The 22,151-nt window shown below is 52.2% G+C and overlaps 7 protein-coding genes across 7 annotated transcripts; 2 read left to right on the plus strand and 5 right to left on the minus strand.

Moving 5' to 3' along the window:
* Window positions 1–1,036: 1,036 nt before the first annotated feature.
* On the plus strand, window positions 1,037–3,090 carry Aud_008766 (uncharacterized protein; the record flags this gene model as incomplete). The annotated part of the gene is made up of 6 exons (XM_043293631.1): window positions 1,037–1,110; window positions 1,155–1,329; window positions 1,374–1,740; window positions 1,792–2,019; window positions 2,066–2,148; window positions 2,197–3,090. 6 exons carry the CDS (start codon window positions 1,037–1,039, stop codon window positions 3,088–3,090), a joined length of 1,821 nt encoding a protein of 606 aa, XP_043149566.1.
* A 43-nt stretch (window positions 3,091–3,133) lies between these two features.
* Window positions 3,134–7,486, minus strand: Aud_008767 (uncharacterized protein; the record flags this gene model as incomplete). The annotated part of the gene is made up of 4 exons (XM_043293632.1): window positions 3,134–3,667; window positions 3,711–7,005; window positions 7,054–7,147; window positions 7,198–7,486. The coding sequence occupies 4 exons, from the start codon at window positions 7,484–7,486 to the stop codon at window positions 3,134–3,136; spliced, it is 4,212 nt and encodes a 1,403-aa protein (XP_043149567.1).
* A 2,512-nt stretch (window positions 7,487–9,998) lies between these two features.
* On the plus strand, window positions 9,999–11,747 carry Aud_008768 (sugar transporter family protein; the record flags this gene model as incomplete). The annotated part of the gene is made up of 4 exons (XM_043293633.1): window positions 9,999–10,091; window positions 10,147–10,320; window positions 10,384–10,576; window positions 10,633–11,747. 4 exons carry the CDS (start codon window positions 9,999–10,001, stop codon window positions 11,745–11,747), a joined length of 1,575 nt encoding a protein of 524 aa, XP_043149568.1.
* Window positions 11,748–11,942: 195 nt separating this feature from the next.
* Aud_008769 (cytochrome P450) lies at window positions 11,943–13,701 on the minus strand (the record flags this gene model as incomplete). Its single annotated transcript, XM_043293634.1, has 4 exons — window positions 11,943–13,169; window positions 13,220–13,243; window positions 13,300–13,515; window positions 13,567–13,701. The coding sequence occupies 4 exons, from the start codon at window positions 13,699–13,701 to the stop codon at window positions 11,943–11,945; spliced, it is 1,602 nt and encodes a 533-aa protein (XP_043149569.1).
* Window positions 13,702–14,011: 310 nt separating this feature from the next.
* On the minus strand, window positions 14,012–16,357 carry Aud_008770 (putative C2H2 transcription factor; the record flags this gene model as incomplete). The annotated part of the gene is made up of 5 exons (XM_043293635.1): window positions 14,012–14,436; window positions 14,492–14,787; window positions 14,840–14,946; window positions 14,995–15,242; window positions 15,298–16,357. The coding sequence occupies 5 exons, from the start codon at window positions 16,355–16,357 to the stop codon at window positions 14,012–14,014; spliced, it is 2,136 nt and encodes a 711-aa protein (XP_043149570.1).
* Window positions 16,358–16,784: 427 nt separating this feature from the next.
* On the minus strand, window positions 16,785–18,281 carry Aud_008771 (cytochrome P450; the record flags this gene model as incomplete). The annotated part of the gene is made up of 1 exon (XM_043293636.1): window positions 16,785–18,281. The coding sequence occupies one exon, from the start codon at window positions 18,279–18,281 to the stop codon at window positions 16,785–16,787; it is 1,497 nt and encodes a 498-aa protein (XP_043149571.1).
* A 1,310-nt stretch (window positions 18,282–19,591) lies between these two features.
* Window positions 19,592–21,466, minus strand: Aud_008772 (putative transcription regulator (RTG2); the record flags this gene model as incomplete). Its single annotated transcript, XM_043293637.1, has 2 exons — window positions 19,592–21,275; window positions 21,342–21,466. 2 exons carry the CDS (start codon window positions 21,464–21,466, stop codon window positions 19,592–19,594), a joined length of 1,809 nt encoding a protein of 602 aa, XP_043149572.1.
* Between the last annotated feature and the right edge of the window lie 685 nt (window positions 21,467–22,151).

The following is a 22,151-nucleotide window of genomic DNA, read 5'->3' on the forward strand; positions in this document are numbered from 1 at the left end:
GAACTGCTCTGGTAACAGGAGCTGCACGAGGACGCTCGAGGATTGGCCGAAGCAGAGCTGACGTGGCGATCTTGATGTCATTGCGCCGGAAGAGGCATTTAACAGCACCCAACAGGAGCACAGCTGGACTGCCTGCTACAAATAAGGGGTCGGCTCACCTTGCAGAAGCACAGCTCATTTCTGAGTTTTGATAGGGTTGATGGCTCCTTGAATAATCATCCAAAAAGGCGTCGAAAAATTCCGCCACGACTTTGGGAATGCGCTGGTACGGGCATCAACCACCTCCATTTTCTCGAATTTACATATGAGGAACACGGAGTCCGCGGTATGTCAATGACTGGGATATACTTTACAATCATCGCCAATAGACACAGCATGAGGGTATTGTGCTGGTGCCAGTATGGCCAGCCACGTGGCCGTTCGGAGTCAGTTATGCAATGCAACTGTGGCTTCAAGGGTGCTGTGTGAGCTATGTGTCCTTCAATAGCCAAAGGAGTCTCCCCATGCGTAGTATAATCTGAGGAAAGGGTAGAAGATGATTGACGAATGAATGAAGGAGAATCGAGTGGATTCTAATTTACCAGGATGTGTGCGTATGGAAATGCAGCTTGCGTAGCTGTGAAATCCTGTATATTCAGCATGTCATTCACTTGGAAGATGATCACTCCCATTTACTGGCATGCTGAAGAGGAAGCGATGAATGGGAGAGTGGTGGAACTGGAGACATCGTGACGGTGTTTTTATCTGGCCAGGCATAGCGCGTACGGACCGGTCGGGATATCCTAGTTGTTACCGGAGAGTTTATGACATATATATCCTGTAACATAGAACAGCATGAAAAAGATTGACCATGATGGGATAAGCAGGAGCGGGGGTTGGGCCAGCACCCGATCAGCCCATCCGCAGCTACACCAGTAGACCACTGGGGTGCGGAGAAAGATTACCGGGATCTATCACGATACACTTCACCTACCTAGAGCTTAGACAAGGTACAAGTGAGATCTCGAGCATCCTGTTGTCTGATCACGACAGCTTCATGGCGCACCCTCCCCCTGATGCGTCCACGACTGTAGTGGTCGTGGGCGCTGGTCCATCTGGACTGATGCTGGCGTGAGTCGACTGCCTCATTAATGAAACATATCTCACACTAATAGTTGCAATCTGGTCCGCTACGGCATTTCCGTCGTGATCCTAGATGACCGTCCCGACATGACATCGGCCGGCAAGGCGGATGGCATGCAGCCCAAGACCATCGAGACATTCAAGCAGCTCCGACTCGTAGATTCCCTACTTCGTAATGGTGTTCGCGTGTACGATGTCTCGTTCTGGGTATGATCCGTCCCCGTATCAAGTGTTATATGCTGACTGAGTAGGAATCCACCGAAAACTCCCCGCTGCACCGAAAGGGTCGACAGATACACTACCCAGATCATCTGGTGGGAGCGGCAGACCCATATATTCTCCTGGCGCATCAAGGAATGATAGAAGAGGTGCTCATTGGGGATATTGAAGCACGCGGAGTGCGGGTTACTCGCAACGGCCGCTTTGTAGCTTGTTCTCGTAGCCCAGACCGGCAACAGTTGACTATCACTTACGAAGATCTATCTACAAAAACAGAGAGGACGATCAGCACGGAATACCTGGTCGGATGTGATGGAGCGCGTTCCAAAGTACGCGATTTCATTCCTGATGCGCAACTCGAAGGAGAAATGACGAACGCTTCTTGGGGGGTATTAGACGGTTAGTATCCTTCCCAGTTGCTTCGGATGAGCACTGACAGCGACTATTCAGGGGTCATTGATACGGACTTTCCGGACCTCTGGAGCAAGGTGGCTGTTCGATCGCATTCGGTTGGCTCTATTCTGTGGATTCCTCGGGAGCGCAATATGACACGGTTGTACGTCGAATTGAGCTCCACTGAGGGAGAGCGAGTAGACAAGGCCAAAGCAACGCCAGAATATGTCATGGCCCTGGCCAAGAAGGCGATGGCTCCGTTCAAGCTAGAGTGGAAGTCAATCGGTACGTCTCTGGCGGATAGAGGTTGTGGATACGGTTGACAAGATAGAATGGTTCGGGAACTACGTCGTTGGCCAACGAGTTGCCAGACACTTCAACGACGAGGAGATGCAAATTTTCATCGCTGGCGATGTATGTGGTCACCATGCATTTGATCATCAAGGTTACTGATCTTCGCAGGCTGGACATTGCCACTCTGCGCTGGCCGCCCAGGGTGCCAACACCAGCATGCACGACAGCTTCAACCTCGCTTGGAAGCTCAATCTAGTCTGTCGAGGGCTAGCAAAGAAGTCCTTGCTAGCCACGTATGAGGATGAGCGCCATAAGATTGCCATGGATCTCATTCGCTTTGATGCAGAGCACTGCAACGCCTTTGAGCAAGGTGAGGCCGCGCTGGCCAAGAATTTCGATGACAATATCCGCTTCATCTCGGGAGTCGGCGCAGAGTATTCAAGGGGCCTATTGACAAAGATTCAATCTAATCTAGTCACTGGTGGCGAGCTCCGCCCTGGGGCGCTCCTAGTACCGGCAAAAGTGACTCGATATATCGATGCCAATCCGGTCGATATCCAGTTGGATATTCCGATGCTGGGGCAGTTTCGAATCTATGTATTGGTTCCACAAATACCGTCCATGAAGGGCTTCCTTGATGCATTTTGTGCTCGGTTCAAAGACCCCAGGTCGGTTTTGGGTCGGGTATCTGCTCTCGCACACCAGTCATATAAGGAAAAACCGCGAGCGAAGGCTGCATCTGATGATTACATCCAACTAGACAGATATACAACTGTTTCCCACCTTTTCACACTGTCTCTTGTCACGAAGTCATCAAAATCAGAGTTTGAGATCAGTGATCTGCCGGATGTCCTTCGGCAGAGTCGATGGACCTTGTATCTGGATGATGCGGATGAGAAGCAGTGTACGGACAAATGGGTGGGGAAGTTGGATAGTGATCAAGGCGCCATCATCATCGTTCGACCGGACGGATACGTGGGATCCTTGAGTTTATGGAGGGAGAAAGGAGGGGACAAAGCTGCCGACTGGGTAGAGGAGTATTATGCATCATTTCTGATATAGAGGCAGATACGTAGACAATGTAGCTGTTATTCTCTCCCGCTTCTTATGCCACGGATACAAAGAAAGGAGTCTCGCCCTCTTTCGCCTTAACCATTGCCTTCTTAACTAACGGATCTCCCACAGCCAGACGTAGTCTCTCTGCCGTAGCTGGACTGTCCAATACCAAAGGTTCCAGCACCTGGTGATCTTCCCGGGCACTTTTCAGCGCCTCCCGTAGAGCAAATAACACCGTGGATCCCAGAAACAGAGGTGGCTCGCCGCATCCCTTGCTGCTCTGAATGGATCGAAGATGCTGCCATGAGACTCCCTGCAAAAAGCTCACATTGAATTCCTGGGGGATGTCTCCGAAAGCGGGGATTTTGTAGTTACCAGGCCCACGAGTGGCCAGCTGTCCATCACGACTCCATAGAGACTCTTCCATCGTGAAGAGTCCCTGTCCCTGGATGAACGCCCCTTCGACTTGACCATAGTCGATAGCAGGGTTAATCGATCGTCCCACGTCCATCTTGATGTCGGTGCGTAAGACGGTGTGGTCGCCTGTCAGAAGATCCAGTTCTACCTCGGTGCATGCAACGCCCTACATGATTAGCATTGTCTCCCGAGTGGACCGTTCGACATACCTGCGTGAAGTAATAGTACATCGGCTTCACCGTCTTCGGATCGTAGTTTCCCCACTGGTACCCGATCTTGGGCATTTTCCAAAACCCGCTTGCTGTCAAGTTAACCCGATCCAAGTAGGCAGCATGCGCAACGGTAGACATGGGTGCGTTCGGGCCAAACTTTTCGCGATACGGCTTCAAGCGCTCGTTAAGCTGATCACAGGCGTCCTTAACCGCCATCCCGTTAAGATCGCTTCCGGATGATGCGGCAGTTGGTGAAGGATTTGCTGTCTGATAAGACGAGGTATCTTGCGTGTAGACGTTCTCAATAGGGACTCCTAGTTCCTCGGCGGCAACCTGCACCATCTTGGTGTAGAGACCTTGGCCCATCTCTGTGCCGCCGTGATTGAGCAAGATGGATCCATCCGCGTAGATCCTAATTGACGCGGCGGCCTGATTGAGATGGACGGCCGTGGCAAACGACAGGCCGAACTTGGTCGGGATGAGGCAGATCCCTCGCTTCCGCCATCTATGCTGCGCGTTGAACTTGTCCACGGCCGCGCGTCGGTCGTCATACCGCGCCTCCCGTCGCACCTGGTCCATGAGCAATGGCACATGCCAGTCTTCGTCGATCTGCTGCAGGAATGGCGTCAGTTGGCCTTGCTTATAGAGATTCCGCCGGCGCAGCTCATCAATCGGAATATTGAGGCCCTCTGCCACCGCAGTCATGTAACTCTCCGCTATGAACATAGCCTGGGGACCGCCGAAACCGCGGAAAGCGGTGTTACTGTGGGTATTGGTGCGGCACACCCAGCCGCGGATATGCACATTGGGGATGTGATAGCAATTATCCAAATGCGTACAGCAGCGGTCCATCACAGCGCCACTCATGTCTAACGAGAAGCCGGCATTGTTGTAGCAGTCCGCGTCCAGGGCAACTAGCCGGCCGTCGTTCATGACGCCCACTTTCCAACGGCATTGCACCGGGTGCCGTTGGCCTGTGGTCATCATATCCTCGTCCCGATTGAGCATCGCACGCATGGGTCGCCGTTCCTTCTTGGCTGCGATAGCCAGTAGACAGGCCAACTGTACGCTACGGGATTCCTTGCCGCCAAAGGCCCCTCCCATGCGCTTGACCCGGGCGTTGATGCGATGGCTCGGCACTCCAGTGACCAGGCTGACGAATTCCTGCGTCTCCATTGTATTTTGTGTAGAGGACCAGACTTCCATCGTCTCGTCCTCCGAGTGTGGAATTACCAGCGCTGCATTGGTCTCGAGATAGAAGTGCTCCTGCCCGCCTACACGCGTCGTTCCGGTGAAGACCTGGTCACACTGAGCAAACATCTCCTCCATTTTCTCCGGAGGAGCACCCTTTCTCAGCTCCTTGCCATGGGGGAAGAAGCTTCGAGCAGCAATCGCTTCATGAATGGTTAGAATCGCTGGGAGATCCTCGTAGACCACGCGAACGGCTTTGGCGGCTGCTTGCGCTTGCAGCGCGGTCTCCGCGTAGACCATGCCGATGGGCTGCCCATGAGCCACAACCTCGTCAACGGCGAAGAATGATTCGTCACGCTTGACAGAACCCCAGGCATTCGCCTCCGCAGGGATGCTGTAGTGGTCGATGTATCCTACCGCCAAACCGGGTTGCAGTGCTGGCGTCCAATCGACCGAGATGATCCTGGCATGAGCACGTTGAGATAGCACCATCGCACCGAATAGTTCGCGGTGCTGCGGCGGCATGTCGTCCACATACTCAGCTTCCCCGGTTGCGTGCTTCAGCCCGGATAGATGAGGGATCTGTTTGCCGACTACACGTTGCTCATGAGGGTTTCTGTTATCGCGTGTGCCGTGGGAGATTTTCCGGTGGATCTCGTCCGTAATATCTGGGTCGACCTTGCCTCCGATGTGTAGGTCAGAGAGGACCTCGTTCCAGAACCGCACGAAGAACGAGAGTGCCAGAGTCCGTCGATACGTAGCCATGCCACCGGGAACACTGTATGGGAGATTGAAATCAACCAGAAGGGCGTGCAATGCTTCCTCCAGGACCTTAGTGTCTCCCCACGGTTTACCAATGAGAGACTTGCCGGCATTCGATGCGAGAACGGTAGTAGGAGCCATGCCTCCGTATGCTAGAGCAACCTCTTGAACTAGCGCATGATCATCTAACCTCACGCGGAAACCGGCGGTGACAATGGCAATATCATCGTCCTTACGTTTGGCCTGCTTGTAGGACTTGGTGATCTCGCGTACTTCGGGCGATGGGATCGGAATGCGAATCTGGGTGATGATTGCTCCCTCCGGTAGCGCAGTCTTGCGATACCCAAGAAACATAGAGTTCATAGACTGCAAATGTTCACCCTGTGTTGTGCGCGAAACGACAGTTGCATTGACTGCGAGAAGCAGCGGACTCATGTCCGAGATAGGAGAAGCCGTAGCAATATTTCCAGCAAGAGAGGCCGCGTTACGGATCTGGCGACCGGCAAAATATCGCAGAGCCTTGGCGATGGCCTGAATAAGTGACGCCTGGGGCTGCAGGAGGGGAATGAGACGATGACATTCGGCTTCAATGTCACTTAATGACGCTGTACCGCCAATGACCAGCTCAGAGATTGTTCCAGCTGTGGAGACGGTGCTGATACTCGCTAGCTCCTTGAGATTCCCGATGAATATCGACACTGGATGGTGCGCGTCCTTGAAGCGAATATCCACCTGCACCTCACTGGCGCCATTGACCAGGCTGGCCGAGGGACATGCCGTCTTGATCTGGATGAGCTGCTCAAGGGTGGTAGGGCGAATCCAGGCCTTTTGCTCATCGCCATAGTACAAAGGAAGATCAATATGCTTGGACAGGCCAGGAGGGTAGATGAGCTCTGTTGTCGGTGTGTATGGAATGAACTCGAATTGGGGTGCCGATGGCCCTACCTGGGATGACATGCTGGTCCGCGAACTTTGACCACAACTACTCGGACTAGATGAGCAGGATGACCCAGGGGTATCGCGACAGCAGCCCCCTGGACGTCCGCAGGATTTTCCGCTGCTCTGCTCGTACGAATCAGAGGAGATAGTCAAGTCGCTAGATGCGGTGGGACTGGATCTTTCGGTTGGGCGCAACGGAATCTTCAGATCCTGCTGGATGAACGACTTGGCTGCTTCTAAAATGGGCTTGTATCCTGTGCATCGGCAGAGATTCCCGTCCAGATGGCCCTTCATCTCTATGTCATCCTCGCACAGGCTGAACTCGAGAGTATCGGGGTCGAAAGCGTTGCGGATGAGGGCGTACAGCGACATGACTATGCCGGGAGTACAGAAACCACATCTACACTATTAGCGTCTGCTTTTTGTTATATTTCCGCTCAAGACGCACTGGGAACCATGCAACTTGCCCAACCGTTCCTGTAAAGGATGGGGATGGTCGACATTGCCCAGTCCTTCCACGGTAATGACATGTTTGCCAGCCACTGCCAGGTCAGCCCTGAGCCTCATCTTTGAGACAGACACTTATGCTTACCCCCGATCAATGGATACAAGCATGCATTCACGGCCAAATGTCGAGTTCGTCGGGCATTCCGAATGTCGCGTGTTTGCAAGACAACGGTACAGGCACCACAGCCACCTTCACCACATCCCAATTTCGTACCTTTCAAGCCATGCTGGGATCGAATAAAGTCCAGTAATGTCCAATGTGGGTTAGGATTCTGCAGGTCTATCCTTGTCCCGTTCAGATAGAAGGAAAGAGTGGAGGAGTAGGGGCGGATCAGTTCTTGTAGCTTGGGATCCGGGCAGTTAACTTGGGTCATCGTTCTTCGAGTGCAGAAACATCAGTTCGTTCATGAACAATTTACAGAAGAAAATACACAGTTTATCTGACTGTCGGCAGGCTACACAGGCCGATAAGGAAGTGCCAGCGCATACATACATACGAGAAAGGAGCTGACGCTGTTGGTGTATCATCTGCCGATCTGCATATCGCCACAATTACCCCTCCTCCAGTTCCGAGAGCAGACATTAGAATCAAATACTTAAAAGTATCTCCAAATTAAATGGCAATCTCTATTCTCGATTATCATCAACAGATGCACGGCATGCATGGTAGTTACATTGCTCATGCTTGATGAATAATGTGTAGGAGATTATCCTTTGAATACTACTGGATGGCCTCGATGCAATCGCATTACCACCAAACGCCATTGCCACTTCAGTGGTAGTCTTCGACAGCAGTATGGACTCTCTTTCAACTATTAATACCCTCTTCAAGCCGCTTCAACTGTGAGACGTTTTCCTGCACTCGGTTGCGATCTCTGTCGAGATGAAAGGTGTTTATGTCCCCAATGATGTGGATCTGGAATACTACGCCCAGCGCGTATCCCCGGGACGATTGACGCTCACGGAAGCTAGCTCACGAGCCGCCGTGTAGGTATTATCTGTAAGTACGGTGAATGTGGACTGAGTCGCTGGTATAGGCAGCATAAATCCGGAACCCTTGCAATCTTCCCTCCCTAACAGATACAAGGACGGAAAAAAATGACCAATGCAGTTCATGGGAAGGGGCCCTAACCGGCTGCCAGCTCGGACAATGTCGGACGAGCAACTGTTCCCTCCTTCATTGGTGACCGTCAACCTTTCATCTTGAGTAGCACTCGAATCCGTGGGAAGGCCCTTGGATGGAACCAAATACACGGCGGCGGTGAAGCGAGCCATCGAAGCCGTGTTTGACGGGGTTGAGATACATGGCATGTCTCTGTCTAGTGTGCGTCGGGTTGAGTCACAGCCGACCCGTCAGGGGCGAATAAAACATCCTCGAACAGTTCCTCCATAATAACGCCAACGTCTGGACAGACGAGTACCTTGACTCCATTGCTAACCGCTCCCGCTTTGTCCTCGAACTCATCGAGCCGACGAGCGAGGAGATCGGACTGGCCGCATAAGCGTTCGTCTCTCGCCCTACAGCTACTTCCAGAACATGCGCGACTTTGACCCCCTTGCCCACTGGGTATATCTCTGTGACAGCATGATCACCCTCCCAAAAGGGTCACGGCCAACCTCCTTGCGCTTGGTTGAACCCGAGGATACGTGGATTATCCAGAGTATTAGAACATTGAATAGACGAGGATCAAGCCATACCAAGTGAGATCATTCTGCCAATTATTCTCTGTAGTGAACCAGTAGCTTCATTGCATCATGCACTACGACGCACCCTACAGTCCCCAGCTGTTGCGTTATCCCCGCCAATAACCCATTTTCTGATATTTCCTTCCGATAACAGCCAGATAAGATGGATTTGAGCATGCAGTCATAGCTACAATAAGGGACGTCATGCCTGCTTTGACTGGCTCAATGTCGCCATGATGCTGTCGGCTATGAAAAGCTCGACTGGTCATTGAGGCTAGATCCAGGCACCAGGAAACTGAGACGCATGGACGTCGCTATCTGACTTGCACAAGGTCTAGACACTGGCAATGAATCAAAGCGGTTTGGAGACATTAGCTTCATGGTATACCGCCCGAGCGCCTAGATGGACATTCTCGTGGCTCATACTGGGATAACCAACTTCGGGCGCTGTAGGTTGCGCGCCAATAACATCCAAAACTCTGATATAAAGTTAGTCCTCCTCCTTCAATGATATCACCCGCAAGGCCGTGCGGGGGAATTGATCGGGTTGAATGCTCCCTCTGCTCTAGACCCTGAGGTACGATACCCTGTCTCTTGAGTGCGCTGAGATGTAACCCACCCGATAAGCCAAGAGAGCTTGCTACCACCATCAAGCCAATTGCAGCTCAGAGCTTAAACCACCCCCATTTTACATGGTGGAGAGCCATAGGCAAAAGTGGGATAAGGTTGCGGTAGTGTGTATATCCCGTCGCTTCTTGAGCCACTATTCGAATATGAGCTGATGGATTGGTTCACAGCCCATTACCCCGCATTTTCCGTGGCATCTAGAGGGAGAAAATGGCCAAGAACACGGAAAAGTCCGACGGAAGTGGTCGTCCAAGGTACCTCGGAATAAGGGATGTGGCTTGGTTGGGCCCCTCGGTATCTAAGCTTCTTTTCCAGGACAGTTCCATGGGGACTAGTGCTCTTTCATGGTTTACCGAATGTAAAGGGCTCATTCGTCGCCGTCACAAAGTGTAGGAGTCTGTATACCGAATAGGGAGGAGATTGAGTGACTTTACCATGACGCGTGCAGACCGTCCGGACGGAGTGATGAGAGGATTTAAAACGCAGATTTATCCCTGTTTGTTATTCTCCATGCTGAGTCTGCGCTCACCGGACCTGGTTTCAAAATAGCCATTGACTGCTCCATCCATCAAAATGAGGAACCATATGGCCGCGGGGTGGTTTTACTCCCCGAGTCAGATAGGCCGGTACATCGCCACTCGATTCACCAGTCTCAAACCTCCAAGGGTAGGATGCTTATTCTCCATTATATCTGGTTTGATATTAATTGAAATAATCCAAGAACAAAATCCGCAATCCTATTTCCGTTCTGCGAGAGCTGACCTCCCACCAATGGCTCATGTTCCTTGTTGGCTTCTTGGGATGGACCTGGGATGCATTCGACTTCTTCACCGTGTCCATGACGGCGACTGAGATTGCAAAAGACTTTGATGTCTCTGTCACCAGCGTTACCTGGGTAAGCCAAGTCCCCCTTCATCTACCCTTGAAGCAGACCATTGACATTTGTTTCGTCCGCTAGGGCATCACCGTCACTCTGATGCTCCGATCAGTCGGCGCGTTGATCTCTGGTTTCTTTTCGGATAGATACGGGAGGAAGTGGCCGTTCATAATCACACTGTCAACTTTTATAGTCCTTGAGCTTGCGTCTGGATTCTGCCAGACTTTGCCACAGTTTCTCGGTGTCCGCGCTCTATACGGAATAGCGATGGGAGGTATGATCGCCCGGATAGACCATATCCCTTGCCGTTCTGTTAACAACTCCGTTCAGGTCTCTTTGGCCCGGCTGCGGCCACCGCTCTCGAGGACCTCCCCTACGACGCTCGTGGAGTACTATCAGGCTGTTTCGAGATGGGATACGCTATTGGATACCTCCTAGCAGCTGCATTCTATCGGGCCCTGGTACCCACCACTACCCACGGCTGGCGCAGTCTGTTCTGGTTCGGCGCTGCTCCCCCAGTCCTCATCATCCTCTTCCGCTGGATGCTCCCCGAGACCAATCACTTCCAGGTCATGGTTGCCGAGCGCGAGGAGCGCATCCGGCAGGCTCACGCAGAGGACGACCATGTCCGCGCTATGGGCCTTCGGTCGTTCCTGAAAGACGCAGGCACAGCGTTGAAAGAGAACTGGGTGCTGTTTATCTACCTCGTCGTCTTGATGACGGGATTCAACTCCTGCTCTCATGGAAGTCAAGACTTTTATCCCACCTTTCTGAAAGACCAGGTCGGCCTCAAACCAACCCAAGTCACGGTTATCACGGTGGTGGGTCAAGCCGGGGCCTTCGTCGGCGCCAACTTCTTCGGTTACATCAGTACCTTCTTTGGCCGACGTTTAACCATGATGGTAACCTGTATTATTGGAGGGGCCTTGGTTCCTGTGTATGTTCTGCCCCGCGACATGAGCTTGATCGCCACTGTCTTCTGGGAGCAGTTCTGCGTCGGTGGCGTCTGGGGGCCTATCCCGATCCATCTAATGGAAGTGAATCCCCCTGCCCTTCGCTCCCTTCTCGTCGGATTGACGTATCAACTCGGAAATCTTGCCTCGTCTGCATCGGCTACAATCCAGTCAACCATCGGGTCAAGGTATCCCTTGCCCCCTACTGCCGCTAATAAGAAGCGCTTCGATTATGGCAAGGTTATGGGAATATTCCTGGGAGCCGTCTGGGCATATATGCTGTTCTTCCTCTTCTGGGGTCCTGAGATGTCCGCTGAAGAGAGAGAAGAGGAAGCTGAAGCGGCCAAGTACCTGGAAAAACTCCGTTTAGAAGGAGTCAGCCTGGCTGAAATTGGCGTCTTGCAAGCGAGAAAAGTCAAAGGACCCGAGATGCCTCTTCGAGATCACGATGTCGAGGAAGGGGACAAGGTCGTTACCGAGCACATCGAGTAATTGACAGCGATTATGGGCATGGTACTGGGTGTTTGTATGTCCTGTGAGGTTCATTGTAAAGGAGAGGTGAACAAAGACCAGAGTTTTGTATCAGGTATCGAACTATGTACAAGCAGATACGCATATGTCACATCGAGAGAATCCATAAACCATTTGGTACATCATAAAGACAAGGTATCACAAGTCGCCAACACCTCATTTCCCTGGCGAGAGCAACAACCACTGCTTGGTTTCTGGATCCAAGCATTGTTGCTCTGCTTCGTTCCATTCCTTGATGACCACATCCGCCTTGGCCTGCGACCGTGGCGTGATGCGAGCAGGAAACTCCTCTGGCATACAGACAAACCCTTGAGTCAAACGATCTGCGTCAGGCAAGATGGGCCGCCCCCTTTCATCCAATGCTGGTTCCACGTTGAAAGCCCACATCATGCGCGAGATTCCCAAGAACAGGCTGCGCTCGGCAATGTGGATTCCAGGGCAAATTCGGCGACCAGCACCAAACGTGAACTGATCGCGCTTGGTGGCATCAGGGTTAGCGGCTGCTTCAGCCAAGGTTTGGCGATCATCTTTGTACCGATCGGGGTTGAACACCCGCGGGTCGGGGTGACGCTTCTCGTCCATGTGGATGGCCCACACGTTGTTCACGACGCCAGCCCCTTTGGGGATAAGATAACCCATATACTCGTCATCTTGTGTGACGGCGTGCGGCACCGCGCCGAGAATGGTCGTTGGCATCCAGCGCAGGGTCTCTTTCATGCAAGCGCGAACATACTGCAGGTCCTGCTCATCCTCCATTGTCGGCATGCGCGGTCCCACGACGCAGTCAATCTCCTCTTGAAGCTTGCGTTGAACGTCAGGGAAGAGTAGCATCGCCTGAACGAACGCATACAGAGTGCTGGAGGTGGTGTCGGAACCGGCCTCCAACAACGTCCCGGAGATGTACGCAGCCTGGTCGTCACTGAATCCGTTCGACTTTTGGGCCTCGGCCAGACCGACGCAAAAGCAGGGCTTAATCTTTCCGTCACAGATGTCCTGCTTTGCTCGCAGCCAGTGGCCCACGTACAGAGCCTTCTCCCGTTGGTGAAGTTCCTTGGCTCTCTTCTGCATCGGGAGGAGAAAGTCCGGCAGCATTCTCAACCACGGAAAGAAATCAATAAGGGCGGCTGTTCCCGTCTGGTTTATCTCGGCAAACTCAGAGAAGCCGTCGAAAAGCTGTTTCATTTTCTCGTCCTCGTAGGTCGGCGTGCGCCACCCAAAGACCATAGTCGTTGTTAGAGCATTGGAGTAGCGACGGATGCTATATAGGAACCGTTCTGGCTGAGTGAGAAACTCATACATCATCTGTTTGTTCTCAAGCATCTGGTAGGGAACATAGGACTTGGCAGCGGTCACGTTGAGGAGGCCATGAACCATTTTTCGAAACTGTAATTTGTCAGGCTCATGAAGCTAACTGGTGATTGAAGGGCACATACTCCTCGCCAGACTGGGGTGTATCCCTAGCTGGGGTCAGCACTGCCAGCACGCTTAGCTGTTGGGGCCATTGAAGACCTACCATCATAAGCAATCGAAGGCCTCCGCTGCATAGCGTTTGGCCGATGTACATCTCCTGTCTGTGCGAGTACATCGCACTTCGCTTATCCAGCAGGTCTTTGACAGCCTGATCGCTTGACAGTACGACCATAGTTTTGGTCCCGAGAATCAGACTGTAGACGGGCCCGTAGTCTTGTGCCCACTTCTGGAACTGCAGATGGGCATCGCGAGTGGGCATCTGCCAAGTGTGAGTCGGCATTCAGAGACTGTGAACAGCATACGATCTCACCTGATGAATATTACCAATGAGAGGTAAGGTGGGAGGTCCAGGAGGGTAGTTTTTGGGCCGTTGACCTATGGATAGGAGACGAAACACCAGAAAGACAAGGGCTCCGACAGCCCCAAGGAGCGCTAAAGACAGCATGATATCCGATATACGCTTCGAGTCTGGACTTGGCTGAAATCAATCAATGTCCAGAAGTATCCCTGCAGTGAGGCATAATCCATAGTCGTAATTTATAGATGTGAAATCTGGGGTTTGATTATCGGTTATCGAGTGGGATAACTCCATGTCGGAGGAGGAGGTGGGGGTCGGGTACGGGTGGGATGACGATCGGTACATCCCACTCGTGGGTTTGGAAATCGCCATTGGTCGCAATATGGTGGCATATTTCAGCGACTATGTTGGAACGGCAGATCATAGTTCACTCAAATAATAGAACTGCTTGAGTCGGTCAATCCACAGCGGTGGGCATGTCGCCGAGGTGCACTCTTTGAAACTCCGAAATAAGTTCATTGACTTGGCGCATACTCGTTTGATCGTATTGCGACAAGATCGAGTCACTCTGTTCGCTGTCTTCAAGCACAAATTCTCCACTGATTGCCTTGTGCTGCTCTGCCTCTGCTACAGACAATCGATCGACTTTGACACTTGCGAGAAGCCAGAAATCGCCCGCGTGGCGACAGAATCCCACCCTCTTCCACATGTTGTCTGCGTTCAAATTGCTTTCATCCACGGTCGTATGCGGCAACTGCCCGATTGTTGTGGTTTCATGGAGGTGCCAAATATGCTTGAAGTTTTGCAGCGCGGTGTGGGTCCGTGGGAGCAGGTGCCCTGCGCTGAAGAAACTCTGGTATTGGAATACCAAGGAGTGAATGCCTGCGCATGTCAGTATTTTGGAAGCTGAGAGCTCGGCTGTGAAAAGGGCACAAACCGGATATGATCGTGAAGAGGTTCAAGGGCCCCAGGGCTGCCACGGCTTGTTGCATCTTCAGTGGCAGGTCGTCTATGCACAGGGTCTCGAACAGTGCACGAAAGGAAAACTTCCAACAGAGGCTCGCAGAAGGCATCCAATTCCGAATTGCATCGTAGCACTGATCGGCCGTAGGTGCTTGGAAACAAGACTCGGGGGCTGCCACATGCATCTTCATTTCCTTAACAACCATGCGTGGCGGCAGATTGTTGAATGTGACAAACGCTGTATCCAGCAGAAAGACCCAGATAAAAGTCCTAGCAGTGAAGGTTAATTCAATCACTGTACTTCCATTTCGGTTGACAATACCTGATCAACTCTTCCCTAGCGACAAATTCATTCCAGTCGAACTCATCCCTGTGCTTCGCGTTGTAGTCGACATGTCGCGCTGTCGTGATATCAAGATCACGGACGGTCTGGTATTGATCAGTAAATCACCTGCAACTCCAGTCTAGCCGGCTTACCGAAACGACGGTGCTAAAGCGATGTCTGCGAATGCGCTTCTTGCTGGCATCAGTGCCTTCCCAATTTTGGTACAAGCAGACCATATAAGCGGCCTGCAGAGCTTGCATTTTCTGTCTGTCACGAACAGGGTGGAACGGTGAGACCGCATCCCGGTTGAAGTCCTCATCGGCAAAAACGGCTTCTTCTACACAATTGAACCACATCCGAGCATTGTCGTTATCTTCGAGGTTTGGCGAAACACAGGCGCCTATTCAATTCCAATCAGCACCGGCCATGTTCAGATGGGAGAGAGCCTGCCTTACCAATGATCGCCATAGACGCCAGAAGGATTGGCTTAGAGCTCGCCGGGTGGAAACTTGGTCGATGGAGAAAGTTCACGTTTGGAGACCAGATCGACCAGTAGAGCTCAATGTACTTCCGGAGACTCGTAGGAGAGAAGAACTGCAGACATCGTTGCTCGATATCTGGAGACCACGAGACGGTCACACAGCTATTTCGCGGCTTTATCATGACGACCTCCTTTATTAGAAGGGAAATCTGATGTGTCTGCAAGGCCAGCGGGTCATTAAACCATTGCGATGAGTCCGCGCACGAGTTGTTGCTATCTTGATTGCTCGATTGGTCCACGTTAAGGGTCCAAAAGGAGTCTGTGAGCCGTTCTTTCTCCTCGATGGTATACAAGACATCCAATCTCTGCTCCAGTGTTCCGCATTCAAAGGACGAGACGAAGCCAGTCCGACTGGTGAAAGCGTCGAGGAAATGGAAGAAGTAGTTGCGGTCTGCGCTCGCCAGAGAGGGATCCTCTAAACCTATACTAAACAAATCTTGCCATGTCTGGTCGGGGTATTGAAGAAAATCGAGATCAGGGCACGCGAGAGTGTCAAATGCGGTGCTATCCAGCTGCTCGGCGTCTCCAGTGTGGGGCGTCCACAGATCAACACTTGCTGCTGCCACATTACTACTATCAGCACCTAAGGGAACTGATGTAGAAGCTATCTCCTCGACCGCCTGGGTATCATTCTTCGGTGTGGAATATGCGCACTCCACTCCCTTCTTGGAACACTTCTGGCACGGTCGGGCGCCGTTGCAAGCTTTTTTTTGACGCGCACAGCGATCACAAGCGCGCTTACGAGTCGCTCCCTGATAAGCGCTAGAAATAATACGGTCGCATGTTCGGAGGTGTCGTCGCAGGACGTCGGCTCGCTGGAACGTACTCGGACAGGCTGGACATCGATGGGGCCGGTCGGTGGAATGGGAATTGCGATGTCGTTGGAGATGCTCCCGTCGCTTGTAGGATTTGAAGCAGACGGAACACTGATGAGGACTGATGGCTAGATTGACATGAGTTGGTGAGGTCTTCATACTGAATTCATTGGTTCCATTTTCTTTTTGAGATCTGATGCGATACCCAAGAGGTCGCGGCAGATGAAGGAACGGATGATCCGAGACATCTGGGGAAGCTTTTGCGGGGAAGCAGGATGATTATGTAATGTCAGCATAAGAAATTGCATAATGCAGATTCGACCAATCATAGGCAATATTTGTGCATATGCCCTAGTAATACAGTCGTCGCAGTACTCTGACATTAGAACTTGTCCAGTCTGGCTTCATTTTCGGTGACGAACGTCTTGGTATCTGCTAACTTATATAAAGCCTTGAGTTGATGGAGACGTCTTACTTGCAAGTTTGTTGGTAGCGCATCAATTGTAGCGTACTTGAACTATACATTGTTGTGCATTGTAGATATGGGATACCGACAGGAAAGTAGGCAACTGGTTATTGAATCTCTTTATATACTATGCATTCTAGACTCGATCTGTGACAGGACAAGGCGTTCATTCTTCTCTGCTAAGGCCCAATTCCTTTCTATGATTTCTTGTCTGTGAGGACTCCGGACTCGAAATGTGGCCTTGACTGCAGCGGGCGAGGATTCCTCGGTCGGTGGCTCCTTGTCTGCGTATGTGATATTGAAACCCCAAAGCAAACGCGAAATAACAATGAACAAGCTTGACCGAGCCAGGCGCTGACCGGGACAGGCTCTCCGGCCAAACCCAAAAGCCGACACTGGAAGATCCGGATTCTCTACATACCGTTCCGGGTGAAAGCTGGATGGGTCATTGAACAATGCGTCGTCCATATTCATTCCGAATTGATTCGCAATGACTGTTGCACCTCGGGGGATGAAATACCCCATGTATTCGTCGTCTTGTATTGCCGCATGTGGCACGGCAATAGGGGATATTGGTCGCCATCGCAGAAGCTCAGAAATGATCGCATTGATATACGGCAGACTTTCCATGTCGTCAAATGAAGGCAGCCGATCTGCACCCACCACCGAATCCAGCTCTTGCTGTGCCTTGCGTACCACGTCAGGATACAAGATGCTCACCATGACAAACAGCTCCAGCACCATTTTGGTTGTATGAATGCCTGCCACATACAGTTCCCCAAGCGAGTAACATACATTGTCCCAAGGGAGCTGCATGATATCCGGTTTCTGTGCAACTTCTTTGCTCCAGTTCCAGCACTCTGCTGCAAGAGCCTCCTCGCAGTATTCGCGATACACAACCATAGTCTTGTCATGAAGCCGAGCGGCTTCTGTCCTCCATTTCCAGATAATCCGGGGTAGACGGTCGAGAATGGGGAACAGGTCGATCAGGACGGTCCAGAAAGACGCCCCTTGCAACACAAACCCGGCCATTTCGTTGATTTGCTCCAATCTTCTGTGATCGTTGTCGTCCTTGCCTCTTCCTTTTCCGTACACCAGAGTGAACATCACATTCGACGTGTATTGATGAAAGCAGTGGGGAAAGTCATTGGTCGAGAGAAACTCGTGCAGGAGATGCTTGCTCTGGATATCTTGCAAATAACGATATGCATTGGTGTGATGAGCACTCAGCAGAGAGCCATGCAGACGCCGATTCAGCCTCCACTCAGGGCCATACGGCATGAATGCTGCCGCCAGTCCCTTGTTGAGGTACTTTTCCATCCATACCGAAGGGGGCCGAGAGCTGTAGATGCTGCCTCGCTTCTCCAGCAGATCCTGTGCGGCTTGGCGGGTTCCGAGGACGACAAACGTACGGCTTCCAATCTTGAAGCTAACTAGAGGGCCATATCTTTTATTCCATTTTCGAAATGTGGTCGCGATATCTTTCTCAGGAAATGGTCCGGAGAGAAGGGTGGGCCCTGGAGGCAAAGGGAGTCGGGGTGTTCGAGGGCGTACGAGATGAAAACAGCAGTATACAAGAAGAACAACGGCCAGCAAAGTGGGGGCGACCGATTCCATCCTTGAGAGCTTGGACTATGCCCATGGAAGGACTCTCGTGGGTCTTGGCCCCCTTTATATCGGACTTGAAGAATAATATGCATCAGTGGATAAAAGCCCGCTCCATTACTATTGATCCAAATCAGATAAGATACGTAAGGTTGCAGGAGCCACTGACCAGGTGGCCGAGCCTTGGGATCGAGACTGACAACTACTGTATCTCAAGTGCCAAATACATCAGCTTGGTGAAATGTCCCGGCGCGACAAGTCGATACATTCCTGGCCCCAACCCATAAAAGGCCAATCAACGGACAAGGGCTAGACAAGGACTGGACAAGGAACGGATGACTGTTCTGCACAAGGTTGATCGGTCGCCCATTAGGGCGCAACTCACCGCTTGTTGGTGGGCAGGATTTTGTCTTGCCTCTAACACGTCGTGCTTCTTTTCCTGTACAGCCAGCGCATAAAACTCATAGCTGTTGTGCTAGCCGACGGCTATGCAACATAAAGCCGATCAATCTCCTGCCCTACCAGCCAAAAAAAACTCAGGCCGATGTAGCAAGTGTGTGCTTGGAGAATGTCTGTTGTTTCCTTCCTGCTCTACACGCCGGGATTTCAGTCCCACTGCCACGCTGGTGATCGGCACTGTGTGTACGGTCTGCCCGAAGATGGCGTCAAAGCGGGGTTTGGGAGGGTTCCATGCGCCTCCATTGAGCGGTTCTTCGACAGTCGACGACGTCGGTTGGTTGCGTGATGATACCGATCCACATGTCTCTGACTTGAGCCAAAGGAAGGGATGCAGTACTTCATAACAGCAGTACACAACGGGTGCTTTCTGGCGGACAATGACATACGCTTTATGATTATTGCGGGATTTGGCGTCGCAGCAAAGGTAAAGAGGTTCACCAGACTCGTCATGTACACAACTGCATGTGGCGTCCTGATGGTGGCGTTGAAGTTGGTAGAAAATTCGTCACCAAGCTGTAGGAACCGCTCCAGTCGTCATACCCATGCGGCAACGACAATACCAGGCCGGACATTGTACAGACAGTCCGGGAAATCATTTTGGTAGGGATGGGCCGAGGAGCTGTAAGAGAGTAAAGGTAGGATTGAGAATTTCCCAGTCATAGAGACGTTCTTGAAGAGGTTAGGTTGAATTGCACAAAGGGTATATTCAAACTTGTCTTCACTATTGTAGCTATAGATTATCCCTTGAATTTGCTCAACCTGCATTGAAGCAACTGCAGTCGGCGAGTGACCCCGGAGGCAGAACACGCGTTGGCAGACAGACGGCAAGTAGTAGTGAGCTTGTTCAGGAAGTATCTCAGATATCACAGCATCTCCTCTTCGGCCACAACCACCTTAACTTTCATCCCCCAGCCCTCTCTCCCCCCGATCCAATTCTTCCTCTTGCCTACCTTGTGGATCTTGCGAATGTCTCGCTCCAATTCGGACTTCAGCTGCGTGGGGTCATACGGCACCTTTTGTACCGAGAACTTCAGCTCGATACCTGTCTTATTCCCGTGTTTGCCCAGATTACTGGCCCATCGTGCCTCGGTTGCGATGCGCGGTCGGGCCGGGTCAATCATTCCAATGGGATAGAGTCGGGCGATCACCAGTCCCAGCTTCCCCAAGTATCGGATCCACCAAACCTCCTCGGGGGTCAGCAGCTCCCGCAACCGGAACTTGAAATCTTTCTCCCGCGGGGGCAGTTCCCCTCCATATCGCTCCTGCAGCATCAATGCCAGGCACGCGCGGTCCGTATGGGGGATGCCATGAGTGGATGCGAGGATGCCGGCGCTGGTGCTGTACAGCGCAGCAGTCGAGGACAACTCCTTGGACATGGCGGCGTGCACAAACAGCGAATTGGCAAAGGCCTGGATCAGGGTCCCGCGGACAGATGCGGGAAAGGTCCTCTCCTCAGTGCGTGCGGGGATGGCGCCAAACATCAGGAAGGCGATCACCTGCGCGGACGGGCTGGCAAACGTGGTGGTCGCTACCTCTAGCGGATCCTGCTGTCGAACAAAAGGGGGGAGGTCCCGGAAGAGAACGCCTTCGCGGACGCCGCCCTGACAAAATTGAGCCTCTTTGATGCCGTATGGCACCGCTTTGGCCAACACATTGACCAGGAATGCGACCGAGGGGACCTGTTCTCGACGGCGATCAGAGACGCGGAAGATGTCACGGGCGGTCCGAGCGACTTTTTTGAGGGCTTCGGTGTTTTCAAAGTCCTCCTTGGGAGCGGAGTAGCCGTTGATGATAGAGATGGGGTAATACTGTCCGCGAACCTGATGAAGGTAAAGCAGGAGGTATCCCCAACCACGAAATCCTCCCCCCGACAGGTAGAGAGGGAAGCCCCCCTCGGTTCGAGCTTTATCCACCAACGTCTCAGGAATCTCGAGCTGCTCAAAGGCCTTGCGGAAATTGCTCTCCATCTCGCGGCGGAATGCCTCCTCCGCCTGAAGCGCCTCGTCTGGACTCTTCCCCTTGCGTAACTGACCGAGCTTCTGTGTCAAGGCAGCTGCTCCGTAGGGAAAGCTGAATGAGCCCTTGGGGCTGATGCGGACGTTTCCCGCATGGGAGACGATCCAGGTCATCTGCATACTCCCTCCCCCCAGATCCATGGCCAGGCCTTCGATGTCGGAGAAGCTACTGGCAATCCCCCACGCACCGATTGTTCCTTCAAGTTCTTTGGGCAGCGTTTCCACCGAGGCGTTGGTGGCGCGTCGGATGGCATCCACAAACTCGTTCGCATTGAGGGCGGTGCGCGTGGCTTCGGTCGCGATAATGCGGGTGTTCTCCGGGGGAACACCGATCTGCGCACACGTAATCTGGAAGCGAACGATCGCACCGACTACCGATTTGATAACATGCTTGGGGATGGGGATTTGACAGCCGGTATCATCGTCAAACTGGGCGTCGTAGAGGGAGATGTTGACCCGTCGCAGGTAGACGGTCGGCAGGATGCGCGCGGTCGGGGAGGAGAGGTCGGAGACAGAGCATCGTATCCCGTTGCTGGACAAGATTAGAAGGTTGGCACGTTGGTTTAAGTCAAAAAATGAGATGAAAATGATGGCTCACCTGCCCAGATCGACTACGGCGCGAAGATGTCGTCGCTTCGCAGAGGGCTGAATGAGCGAGGAGTCCGGACGGAGAAGGGGCTGGGAGACAGAGGGCCGGTCAGGAAATCGATCACCTCCTCCCATAATAAAAGGAATACAGCTGCCCTGGAAATCAAGTAGCTTCACCAAATGACCAGAGCCACGGTGCTATGGACACATAGCGAAGAAATAGTAACAAGAGGTCTCAAAATGAAGGATTCTTTTCATCTCCCTTGTGCTTGTGACGATGGCCTGCAACGTGTTCTGACGTCAGCCATTCTGTGAGTCTCACGTCTCTGAGCTGCAGTAGTTGGAGCTTTTCTTTTTGTTGTCGTTGCTACTATTCGGTAAGATCATTAGTTAGATGGGCAAGTCAGACTCATCAGTCCTAACCAGGTCCTCAGGTGACGGCCATTGTCAGAGTGATTGGCTATGGTTGTGCATGATCAACTGCATTTTGCTGGAGGAGAGACATTTTTGCGGAAGGATGCCGTAGAGCCATGACATATGGACTCTACCTCTCTACATCTCAGAGATGGTTTGGACTAGTGTTTATTAAAGTCGATTTCGCTCTAGTACACCCGAAGGTAGTGTGCATACAAATATAAAGCATGCCTAGAGAAGTACTCTTGGCATGTGAAAATGCCTACTCTAGTTTAACTTGACCAGGCAAAGTGTTATGTAAGAGGGGCCACATTCCAGTCTAAGGTAGGCTTGGCCAAAAGCAGAGAACCCTCTGAATTGACTAATGAGAACCACAATGTCAAAGAGATGCATTATCGCTACGGAT

The sequence above is a fragment of the Aspergillus udagawae genome (genome assembly GCF_001078395.1).
Source record: "Aspergillus udagawae IFM 46973 DNA, scaffold_7, whole genome shotgun sequence".
NCBI classification, from domain to species: domain Eukaryota; kingdom Fungi; phylum Ascomycota; class Eurotiomycetes; order Eurotiales; family Aspergillaceae; genus Aspergillus; species Aspergillus udagawae.